We start from the raw sequence: 12,333 nt of genomic DNA, 5'->3' as shown, positions 1-12,333 counted from the left end.
AATATTGAAAAATCTATAAATGATATGGACTCCATTATACTTGAAAGGGAGTAGTAATCTGTTGGAAGGAGTCACCAAAGTATATGGAGAACTAAATTAAAGAAAATTTTGGTTGGGATGTCATATATGAATGTCATTTTTTAGGAGTTACTTAACAAATCCAACCACTGAAATGCCCAATCAACTGTGACCATGACGAATTTGGAGAATCCTAGCTCCAAAATCACAAGGTTAACTCTTTGCACGCAAGCATATACGTACACGCGAACACTATAAATATAGTATTTATCAAGCGAGCATATATGCTTCGATTATTATATTATCTAACTTTGAATTCCAAAGGGAAACAGCAAAGCTGCATTCTAGTGCAACTCTAGCAGTCGACCTACCAATGACAATGAGCGCCTCTAATGAATTCCAATAACCTTTGCAGATCGAAAGCACTAATCCCATTGGCTGATCGTCTCCGAGGTTCCATCGCTTGAACGTTACGCCTTCTCACTCCCGGCCTGACGCCGGGGCCCACTCGTCATTAGCACAGCCCGGCTCCCGTGCCGTTCTCCTCCGGCCGGTTCCATCTGAGAGCGCCATGGCTCCAGCATGCACGTATCTTACACACGCAAGCCTATGTACTAGCTTGGGCTTCCACCGTTTCAGGCGACCGCATTCCACTCCAGGAGCGGCCAGGGCTCCCACAGCTCCGGCGTCGCGCAGAAGGACTCCGGGAACCCGTCGTCGTAGTCGAGGCGGTACCGGTGGTGGTGGTCGTCGCACTCGGACTCCTCCACCGAGACGTCCGCCGGCGTCGCGCACGCCCCGCCGAGCACGCAGCTCTCGGGCGGCTCCATGTCGACGCACCGGAGGACGACATTCCTCTTGTCGTCCTCCGCCTCCCCGCCGCCGCCGTTGCAGCTGCTGCTGCTAGCCGTCGCCGCGACGTCGACGCTGCCACTGGCGGCGCGGTGGTCCTCCCGCACCCGCAGCCTCTCGCTTAGCTCTTGCAACTGCTCAAGCACAACATCGAAGAATCAAACCGAAGTTAGCAACCGTGATCGTTCATGGTTGAGGAGGGGTACCAGAGATCGAGAGATGATCATGCTCGGTTACCTGTGCGGTGAGGGCGAGCTTCTCCTGCTTGAGGGACTCGACGCGGGCGTGGAGGGCGTCGAACTTGTCGCGGAGCGCGGCGTAGTCGTGCTCGAGCTGCTTGGAGCGCCACCGGGCGCGCTTGTTCTGGAACCAGATGGCCACCTGCCGCGGCTGCAGGCCCAGCTCCCGCGCCAGCTCCGCCTTCTCCCGGGGCTCCAGCTTGGCGTGGTGCGCGTGGAACATGGACTCCAGCGACCGTATCTGCTCCTCCGTGAACCGCCGCTTCCTCTCCCCGCCCCTCCCCGCCGCTCCACCTCCACCTCGTCCCCCGCCGCCTCCGCCGGCGGCGGCCCTCCCCGCCAAGAACGACGCCTGCTCGTCCATCATCATGGGCGCGCACAGCTGCTGCTGCTGCACCGGCAGCGGCATGAAGAGCTGGTGGCGATCTGGCCTGTCCATGTCGACCGATCGAGCGATCCTACCAAAGCCGCCGTTCTTCTCCGATCACCCAGCCGGCGCTCTCCTCCGGGCTCCCGGCCATCCCCCGCCCCGTTTTATACCGGCCGGGCGCGGGGGCGTTACGTGTCCACGTCCGGGGATGCGAACACGTGGCCTTTGCGGTTGCGGTTGCGGATAAAGAAACCCCCGGTGGGGCCCGCGCATTATACACCACCAGGCGGGCAAAGCCGCTTTTGCTCCCCCGCCAAGTGTCCGGAATCCGGCCGCCGGCCCGTCGCCCGATGGTTATCCGGCCGCCTCGGGATTCGCGCACCCGACACGTGGCACCCGCCATCAGCACGAGCCCGAGATATTCTCCTCTCGGCTAAGCTTGTGGCCTACTGCTTCCCGTTCCGTGCGACGACCGGCCGCCGGCCTCCCCCTTCCCGTGTGCCGCACGAGCGTGGGGGAGTCGATCGCCGAGCCCCGACGTCGGGGCCCTGGGATCGCGCGTGCATATACGCGGGACGGGCGCGGCCCAATGGGCGGCGGAAAGGTGTGCGCGGCGGGCGGCGGCGGGCGGCGGCGGGCGCCATTGGAACAGGTGGTCCGGTGGAAGGGCACGCGGTCGCCGTCGCCCCGCGCCAGCTGTGCGGGGGCTTCCCCCGAAAGGGTCGTCGAGGTGGCGCGCCGCGGTTGTCCCCTTGCGGCGGCCGGGCGTGCCGAGTCGCGGCCCCCGCGATCGGGTGGTGCACCGTCGAGCGAGCTCTCGCGCGTCCGTTGGGCCAGGCGCGTGCCCCGGTGGCCACGGCCTGTTCCCCCGTGTCGCGTAGCGTGTGCCGGCAGGCCGCGTGCCCCACCAGCCGCCGCAGTGAAAAAACGACAAGAAAAACTAAAGAAACGCCAGGTTACTACTAGTACAGTAGATGATAAGTACGCAATCGGATTGGGCAGCGCGAGCGGGGAGCAGGCTTATCTCGACGGATCGGGCACGATCCACGGACGGGATCTTCACCATTCGTGTTCTAGCAGTTCAGGTAAGTGAAAAAGCGGTGACCCGAGACGATTAACAACCGATTATCCGTGGAACTCCGGGGCACTCAGCGCGCGCACGCGACGGCGACGTGGTTTACCGGCAACCCCGTCCGCCTGCCCCGCCGCAAAGGCGACGTCTGCTCCGGCCCGCGAAGAGGTCGATTCCGGCAGCAGTACGAAACGAGCTCGACAGCCCTCGCGAAGAGCTGAGAAGCCACGGTGATGATTGCCGGTCGCTGTGCTCGAGTACTAGCCATCGATGACCTACGTACTCGCTAGGCAGGAACAGGAGCTGGCACTGGGGCAGTCGTAGTGATCCTCCACGCCAAGAAACGCTCGCCGTGGCAGTGCCCGTGGCGCGGCGCGGCGCGGCCACAGGATCCTGGGGCCCGGGGAGGAGAGCGAACCGTCCCGCCGCGCGCGCGCCGGTGCCTTTGGCGTTTTTTTTCTATTTTTATATTTTTTAAAAACATTTTTTATAGAAATATATTTTTGGTTTCACAATTTACAGTTCTATACCCCTACCACCCGGCAGGGGGACCTATATATAATTAAAATTTGAGTTCTATCGCATGGAGGCCCCTACCGCCCGATGGAGGGGCGGCAGGGGCGGTAGGCTCCCCCCAATATAAAAGCTGAGGTCCCCCACACCTGCATTTGCAGCAAACAACATCCATAAGGCAAGTTACTATGAATCCATTAATATTGTAAAGCAATTTAATTTAATTAATACTATAATATTAAAATTTCATTTCAGTATTAAAATTTCAGTTTATTACAGACTTGTTTCTAAATTAATTATAAATTAAAATAGAATTAAGTTTTGGATAGTGAAATATAGTATTAAACTTGTTTCTAAATATTGCAGTATAAGACAATGGCTGCCTCCAATTTTGGAGGATTTTCATGGACCGAAGAAAAATCTAGTATAATACTTGAGATCATGACACATCTTGTAATCAGTAAGAAGTTGGATGTATTAGCGTGGCAAGGCTTCGCTGTTGCAACTCCCTCCCTCACCCCACATCTCTCTTTTTTCCCTCTATGGATGTTGTTTGCTGCAAATGCAGGTGGGGGGAGGGGGACCTCAGCTTTTATATTGGGGGGAGCCTGCCGCCCACTGCCGGGCGGTCGGCCTAACTGCCGCCCCTCCACCGGGCGGTAGGGGCCTCCATGCGATAAAACTTAAATTTTAATTACATATAGGTACCTACCGCCCGGTAGGAGTATAAAATTGTAAATTGTGAAATAAAAAATATATTTTTGTAAAAAATATTTTTAAAAAATATAAAAATAGAAAAAACGCGTGCCATTGTGCCAAGCTGCACGGGCCGGTCAGCCGGGGTGGCTTTCACCCGGGTCACACCGAGATTAATCACGCGGCGATGACCGTGCGCGTGAGCGTGGGTAGGAAGGAGGCGTAGCGGTGGCGGATTGGCCCCGGGAGGCGGGACCAGGATGGTGCCGGGGGAGGAGGAGGAGGTGGACGTCTGGACGAGGGGTTGCGCGCGGCGGCGGGGCCCGGCGGACGTCGACCCCTGGCCGCGCCGTGCGGGACACATGGCGGCGGGCGGGGCCGGGGTCAGCGTCGCGCGCGCGGGCCTCGTGGCTGGTCTGTGGGGGCGCGCGTCGGCGTCGCGGGTGTGGTGGATCAGGTCATCAGGAGCTCCGAGCGGCCGCGTGGGCACGCCTCGCCTGGCGCGTCGCACCGGTGCGGGGCCGGCCTCTCTCTTGCCCGCGCTGCAGCGTCGATCGCAGAAGCCATGGCCGTGGTTCAATTCAGGGTAGTCCTAGTCCGGGAGGAAATGAATCAGCTGCTTGGGATTGGGACGGGGCGACAAGGCAGTCAGAAATTCGATTCCCCCCCCCCCCCCCCCCTCTCTTTGGGATGGTGGCACCGTGCTGTCTGTGTAGCGGGCACGTCTATTCCTAGCTCGCGCGTCGCGCGGAGCTATCGCAGCCGGTCCCGCCTCATCCTCCACTCTGGTCTCCCCACCACCTCTGCCCGACTCCGTCGCCTCCACCCACCGCCTCCGCCCACCTGCGTCGCCTCCGCCCACTCCGCCTCCGACCGGCTCCGCCTCGACCATCGCCTCCGCCTCCGCCTCCACCTCCGACCGCCTCCGGCTGCCTCAGCCTCCGCCTCCGCCTCCGGCTGCCGCCGCCTCCGGCTCCGCCTTGCGACCTCCGCCTCCGGCCGCCGGATCTCGCCGCCGCCGGAGTCCGCCGCCACGCGAGCTCAAGGTAGAAGATAAACAGTGCTCCCTGCTCGCGGGCCCACATGCAGGGACGGAGCACCCCCTTCTGCGACGTGAGGTCTCCCAGTCGCGCGGGCGATGTATAGACATCCCCCTGTGTAGCGCCCCGGCTTATCGCGTAATCGCCCTCTTCCAAAGCTGTTGTGGATGACCCTTATCGTGTTCATGCAAGTTGTCATGACCCACCAAAGTTTTGCCCAGGGACGGTACGACGCAACGTGGCATGCCGACAACGTTAGTTGCCTCCTTTCATTTGGAGCGTCACATGTTTATGTCGTGCTGGCATATATATGCAAGCCTTTGAAGAGAAAGCCTGTACCTGTCTAACAGTGAGATTTTTACAAACTAGAAGGGAGAGGTAAAAAAACACGTGACAAGAGCCGCGTATTATAAAATTTTGGTATATAGTCGTACAGCCATGTTTCAGTTCCTTCAAATGTAAGATTAAAGGGTGCACCTTTTGGGATTTAGTTAGGCGGGCGCGGCCTCGCAAAGCCTGCACAGCGGCACTACACCGCAGTATAATCATGTTCTGAAAAGAATCGCACCCACCATCCGAATTTAAATTTTAGTATATCTTGATTGGCTGGTCAGCAGATAGCTTGCAGTAACCCCCCCCCCCCCCCCCCCCCAAAAAAAAATATTCCATTGTTTACGTTTGACCTCCACCACCGAATGGCGGAACTTTTCTAATCAAGAAGGCGTTGCGTATTAAAGAAACATATCTTCACCATAGGACTTGGAATCCTCTGTCGGCGCAGCAGAGGAAGAGCAGACAGGCAGGATCTAGAGACCATCAGAATTTTAGACGTAAGTTTGGTTCTCGTCTCTTGGTCTCTCACTCGTGGTCGTGACCCTAGGAGCGTGTTTGGTTCGGTGCATATGACCGAACCAGGCCCTCAGCTGCAGCGCAGTTGCAATTGGTTGCCTGGACGCCTGGACTGCGTCCAGTGTCTGGCCCCGTCATGCATTTTTACTCTCTCCGCCTGCAATCTGGAGAAATGTACGTGGACTCCGTTTTTTGGTCGCCAGACTCGCCAGATGCAAGGCCGAGTGATGGCTAGTTGTTTTCTGTATAGCAGATGCAAGTTTTCATATCAAATGCAAGCAATCAAACATGATCTGTCTTCATCCTGGCTCAGTATATGCTGGAAACCAAACAATGAGGTGTTGCATGACTTGAGCCTGTCCCAGCACAACCTGGATGCTAGATATGAGCCAGGCTCGGCACAACAACGAACCAAAAGCGCCCTAGGTGATTCGAATTTTCCCCAAACTTTTCGCGCACAACGAACTAGGAACATAAACAACTAAACAAGTAACATCATCCTTTTACTATTAAGACAGATCTTATACTGCATACCTAGAAGACTAAAATTGGGAGCTGATTCCAAACGTTGTTGAGGAAAAGAAACTATGCATGTGTTTGGTTGATGGGTTGAAGAGGATTGGAATAGGTTCGATCTAGTTAGACCCGTGTTTGGTTTAGAATTTACATGGGTTGGGTTCAACCCAAATGGAAATATTCTCATCAGATGTGGGACAGATTGATTTCTACGCTCCAACCCGTTCAACGGTGTCACTGCCTCGTTCCGGGCTCCAACCCACTTAAACTGTGTCACTGCCTCGTTCCGGGCAGGAGAGGTAGAGCGGACGCGGGGCGTGGGCCAAGAAGTGGTGTGGGACGGAGCACGAGGAGGAGCGGCATGGCAAGGGCCGCGACGCAGAGGAGCAGCAGTGCAGCACGGGGCCGCGGTTTTTTCTTTTTTATATTTTAAAAAATAAAATTTCAAAAATATATGTCTGTTTTGGAAAATTTTAAAAATATACCCCGGTCGCCCTATGGGGGGCGACAGGGCTCAAATGTAATTTTTTTTCTTCAAATTTGCAACAAAGTCCCTGGAGAAAAAAAAGAGGGGGCCTGTCGCCCCCCCAACGGGCGACAGGCCTGTCGCCCGTTGGGGGGGCGATAGGGGCCTTCCCCTCTATTTAAGCTCTGGCCGCCATTCACCGCCATTTCCTTTGTCATTTGAGCCTAAAAATTCAGGAAAAAAAAGAGTAGTGAGGAGAAGAAAAACGGCGAAGCTCTGTCGAATTGCGTACTCCTGATCTACAGGTAACTTCCGTATGAATCCATTGATATTGTATAACAATTTAATTTAATTAGTGGATTAACTGAATTAGATTTGGTGCTTTAGAACACTGGTTTAGTATTACAATTTGAGTACTATTACAGACTTTTTCAAATAAAATAATTATACATTAGAATAGAATTATGACAGTATCTTATTGATATTGCAGCATAAGGCAATGGCTGCCTCAAATTGTGGAGGATTTTCATGGACCGAAGAAAAATCTAGTATAATACTTGATATCATGACCCATCTTATTATCAGTAAGAAGTTGGATCCGTTAGCGGATGGTACGATAGAGATGGTGTTGTCCAAAGTAGTAGAGTTTAAAGATTTCACATTATTTCGAGGTATTACGACGCAAGATGTAATGGGACACCTGCTAGAACGTCGGAAGATATACATGAGAGTATGTGAACTAGCAAATCATCCTAATATCATTGGATTCTTACAAAGTTCTTGTAAGATATGGATGCGGCCAGAGGTGTATGAGATGCACATTAAGGTAACTCTCATTCAGTTCTAATCCCATCCGTTATTTCGAATCCATATTTATGAAACAGTAACATTGTTTTTTAATTATATGCTAGGATTACCCCGAGGACACGGAGTTGATTAACAAAACGATACCAAATTTCCGTAAATTGGTATGTATATTTGGTGGTGGACTTATGCCGCAAACTAGACGAAGGAGGCGGATAAGATCTTCGGGTGAGAGTACTTGGCCTGCGCAAGAACAGATGCCCGGAGGTTCGTCGAGTCATGCTTCAGCACCTCAACCACCAACTTGTGCTAACTGGGATGACGACATGGATGACTTCATGCCCCCCAAACCATGGCCTCCAACACATGATGTTCCTCCCCTTACATGAACGTAGATCCAGAAAAGAGAGAAAGGGAAAGCCAAGAGGTTCGTCGAGCCATACTACACCACCTGCAGCACCACCATCTGTCAACTGGGATGACGACCTAGATGATTTCATGCCATGATCTATAACATATGATGTTCATCGGTTTAAGATGTATTCGCATTTAGTATTGTTAATGTTGTATTATGCTTGTTTGTATGTCTCGTACCTAACTTGCATTCACTGTACATGTACATAATGTCGAGTTTGAATCGTACTTAGTCGTAATGGAGCATCGAAGTATAAACATACCATCTATTGTATGTAATGGAAAATATGAGAGTGATCAGTGACGAACGTTGAAGTGTATAAATAAGTGGTCCACAACTATCTCACTACAAATAAACATCACACAAATAAGAAATAAGAACTAAGAAATGCATTACATAATGTGAACCACCAAATTTTACATCATAATACAACGATAATGAAAAACACATCACACATGCAGTGGCATGTCAGAACCCGTTACAAACTACGGTAAACAAATTCTGGACTAACCTAACATGCCTTAGGTAATTTAAAAAAAAACAGAACAAACACAGCGATGCAGCATGTCACTAGCACTAGAGAAGTCCTAGTAGCCGTACCCCCACGTAGCAAGCTGTAACACCCCTGTGTTAATCGTCTCGCTAATCAAGAGTTAACTCGCTAATCGTGGACTCAAATTCGTCGTTAACGCTAATCGCGTTCGCATAGTAAACATCTTCTTAGCTGTGTTCGATCTCGTTTTTGTCCTTGATCCGAGCTCCAAATCAACTTTCGCCCAAAACGAAAGTTGTAGATCTTCTTTTTCTCTACAACTTTTATTTTGGCCAAATTTCATGTTCCCATATGAAAATTTGAGTTTCAACTGGTCAAACTCGGGCAAAAATCATTTAAACGAAGAAACAGTGTCTCCACTGTGTTCGTCACTCTGACGCCCGACGCCATACCGGTGACTGTGGCCGGCGGCGAGCTTCCACGCGTCGGCCATCGCATGTGAGCGCCGCTCTTCACCTCGCGGACGCCTCGAACCTTCCTGCCTCGTCTCGTTCTTCCCCTCCATCCCCATCCTCGAGCTCGAGCGGAGCTAGGTCGAGCAGGGTCGCCGTCGCTCGTCGCACCGGCCACTGCTCGCCACCCTGCCTCGATTCATCGTGCCCCGAGCTGCGCAACCTCACCCCGAAGCTCGTCCATCCCTCCACGAGCGCGGCCGAGCCCCTACCCCGGCCGAATCGAGCTCATACGCTGTCCACCATCGCCGTTTCCGTCGAGCTTCGACATCGTCGTCGAGCTCCTTTCCCCGGCCATCCTCCGCCCCAAATCGGACCACGGTGAGCTCAATCGCGAACTCCTCTACCTTTCCGACCTACTCCCCACCCGAATCGGCGCCGCCGCCGTCGAATCGAAGCCGCGCCGCCCGCCGCCCGCACACGCCGCCGGACCCCCCTACGCCTCCCCACGCGCCGCTGCCGCGCCCCCTAGGGCCGCCTGGTAACCCTAGCCGCGCTGCCGCCCGCTCCCGCCGCCGCCGAGCTTCGCCACGGCTGGAACGCCACGCGCCGCCCCTGCTGCCCGCGTGCGCCGCCGCCCTAGCGCATGCGCGCCCCTGTGCCCTAGCCCGCGCGCGCCCCCGCACCCCCCGGCCGCAATGGGCCTCGCCTGCAGCCCCGCCGCGCCGCCGCCGGTCAGCCCCGCCGGCGGGGAGCGCCGCCGCGGGCTACCCAGCCGCGCCCCGCGCGTGCGGGCGCGAAGCAGAGGAGGGGGGCGGGCCTGGCTCCCTGACTTGTGGGGCCCGGCTGTCAGCCCCCCCTCTTTTATGTTTTCCTGTTATTCTTTTTCAGCTGAAAGTTCATAATTGTGTATTAAATCATAGAAAAATGCGAAAAATGCCAAACAAATTTTGTTAGATTTCTAAGATCATGATCTTCAGAGGAAAAAATGCTTGAGCTTGCACTTTGTCACTGTTACCCCTATTAATATTTTGTTTTGTGCTTGAGCTAGTTTAATTATTACCGCTTTTTCTGTTGCTCTAAAAAATTATGAAAAATTTGCAGTGGCTTAGTTCTTGCATGTGTAGTTCACTGAAAAAGTTTCAGGTGCTTGTTCTATGTGCAAGTGTGTGGATCTAATTGTTGTTTAATTGCTTTTCTAGGGTTAAGATAAATGCTTTCGATCGTCGTTAATTGTTGGAAAAATTCTATGGCATGCTTTACTGTCTTCACGTTACGCTGTTTAATTGTGTTGCTAGATCATGTTTGCAAGTTAGGGTTTTGCTTATAGTTTGCCCTAACCATGCTCTTTTCTTGATTTAATTGTTGTTAGTTGTTTTAGAAAGGAAGCACTTCAGGCTAATTGCGTTGAACTTTCGAACCGCATTGCTTTGTCTCGTCTTGTAATGCACCTTTTCTTAAGCACTCATGCTTTGCACTGAGTTCTAATTTGTTGCATGGCATATTTTATTCGTGTAGACGCCACGAACGACGCTGTCCACGAGCTAGTCGCTGAGCCGGTCCAGGAGCCACGAGCAGGAGCACAGCAGGAGGACGCCGTTGAGCACACCCCCGGAGACCTAGTTAACCCCGCTGACCTGCAAGGCAAGCCCCGGAGCATAACCATAATTAAAATTATTCAATGTTTATTTAAGTATTGTGCATTTATGTTCTAGGAGTTGAATGGAACCATAGTATGCATGTTTTCCCTAGATACCGTGGGCCTATACTAGTATGCAGGTGTCGCTAGAAATGCTTTGCTAAATAGGATTTCGGTAGAAGTCGAGTGATTGCTGTCACTCGCGAGTTTAGGATCATGATCCCTTAGCTTTGGCTTGGAAATGCGTTGATGAGTAAAAAGAATTGGAGACCGGGCGGGAATGAGTTGGAATAGATGAGAAATGAACTTCCGCCTGTGTCGATTGAGGACCGTACCGTTGTTGGCCCTGCTGACCGAGTTTGAACAGTACTAACCACATACCGGAAGTAGGAGGTAGTCGAAACCGGTGAGCTGTGTACCACTTTACAGCGGTGATTTGAATTCCGTCATGCTACGCTGGGCGTGGGAGTTGGCGGGTGTTGGATAGGATGCCGCCTCCGGGTTCTTCGGGAGTTCACCGCGAGGGGCCCATCACCTGGGTTTTAGCAGACGTAGTTCAGATGCCGTGGTAATGTGGAAACAGTTGACGCGCATGGCCCGACGGGGCTTACATGTGTCATGTGAGTTAGGTCCACCTTGCAAGGTTAAATCGGATCGATTCGCCGTCTCTCTCGGTTAAGAGAACCTTGGTCACTGCGTCACATCGTAGTAAGAAAGTGAATTGAAAACGGAATGGAAAAAGGTTGGTTTGTGCGTTCTGAAAGATAATCTGTTCCACCATGCATGCTCTAGATGATTAGGCGAATTTAGTTAATACCTGGTATACTAAATGGAGCTAAAATATTGAAAGTAAGGATTCACTTCTAGCAGCCTTTCAGGAAAAGAACTCCAGAGCCAAAAAGCCTTGCATGTCTAGGTAATGGGCTAAGTATACCCAGAGTCGGGTAAGCCTTGCTGAGTATTAGTATACTCAGGGTTGTTGTTGTAACCCTTCTGAGCAGGTTGTGTTCCTGCAGACTTCGAGGAGATCTGTGCGTCCTGGATTGGACAGCCGCTTCCTCCGGGTTGGACCGTCGAGTGGGCCCCGTCTTCCCCGTGAAGGTTGGGCAGGTTGGCGTCACATCGGTGGGCAGGATGTGGAGCTCACCTTTTATCGCCGTCGTAGTTATCGTATTGTATTTCGAACTCAGTTTTAAACTTCCGCTGTGTTTTAAACTCTGTCGCTTGTTTTAAGACCTTTTATGTAAAACCGGTGTTGTAAATTAATTTGAAGATTTCTGTATGCTGGTAACACCTGTGCTCGTCTTCGTACGGGTCTAAGTGCAATTGTGATCCTGCAGTACAGTAGTTTAATCGGGATTTTACCCGACAGCCTGTCAGGTTACACCGTTTTAAGTGCACAGTAACTTGATTAAGTATTAAGATGATGGTTGGTGCATTTAAGCCGGTTTAATTTGAACGGTGCTGCTACACAAACTGCGTTGAGCCTTCTCCGCAGTATCCACCCATTGCAGGTGGTGCAGGCGGTGGTGCCGGAGGCGCAGGGCCCTTCTTCTTGTGACAAGGGCAGTTGCAGTAAGGAATAGTGCATGGTTCATCCTGTGAACCGGCTGCATTGCTGGTATCATCAACTTCGTCGTCTTTGTTACCCTCGCTCACTTCCTCATAATGGTTCACCTTGCATTCCAGATCAAAGATCTTTATCTGGAGGTACTCGATGAACTCCTGAACAGAATCAATTGGTGCAGGATCTACCCACCTAGTAAAACCACAGTTTTCTGGAGCATCGGAAGACTGCAAAACAAATTTTATGCAACGATTTCGGGTTTTCGAAAAGTTGACGCTAGATGCGCTAAGGAATAGAATAGATAGTTCGTATGCCCTAATTATGTTATATAA

At 52.5% G+C, this 12,333-nt stretch overlaps 1 protein-coding gene across 1 annotated transcript; it reads right to left on the bottom strand.

The window, feature by feature from the left end:
* Positions 1–254: 254 nt before the first annotated feature.
* LOC120641391 (homeobox-leucine zipper protein HOX22-like) lies at positions 255–1,619 on the bottom strand. Its single transcript, XM_039917485.1, has 2 exons — positions 1,108–1,619; positions 255–1,004 (listed from the first exon to the last, which is right to left on the bottom strand). The coding sequence occupies exons 1-2, from the start codon at positions 1,546–1,548 to the stop codon at positions 654–656; spliced, it is 792 nt and encodes a 263-aa protein (XP_039773419.1). The 5' UTR covers positions 1,549–1,619; the 3' UTR covers positions 255–653.
* Positions 1,620–12,333: the final 10,714 nt, after the last annotated feature.

Source organism: Panicum virgatum, chromosome 7K (genome assembly GCF_016808335.1).
Source record: "Panicum virgatum strain AP13 chromosome 7K, P.virgatum_v5, whole genome shotgun sequence".
Taxonomy (NCBI): Eukaryota; Viridiplantae; Streptophyta; class Magnoliopsida; order Poales; family Poaceae; genus Panicum; species Panicum virgatum.
This window is presented reverse-complemented; position numbering and strand designations above follow the sequence as displayed.

Excerpts from the sequence above, each read along its gene's own strand:
- LOC120641391 (XM_039917485.1), bottom strand. The coding sequence starts at position 1,548 with ATGGACAGGCCAGATCGCCACCAGCTCTTCATGCCGCTGCCGGTGCAG. Across the intron at positions 1,005-1,107 it reads AGCTCGCCCTCACCGCACAG|TTGCAAGAGCTAAGCGAGAG; the intron begins GTAACCGAGCAT and ends GTGCTTGAGCAG.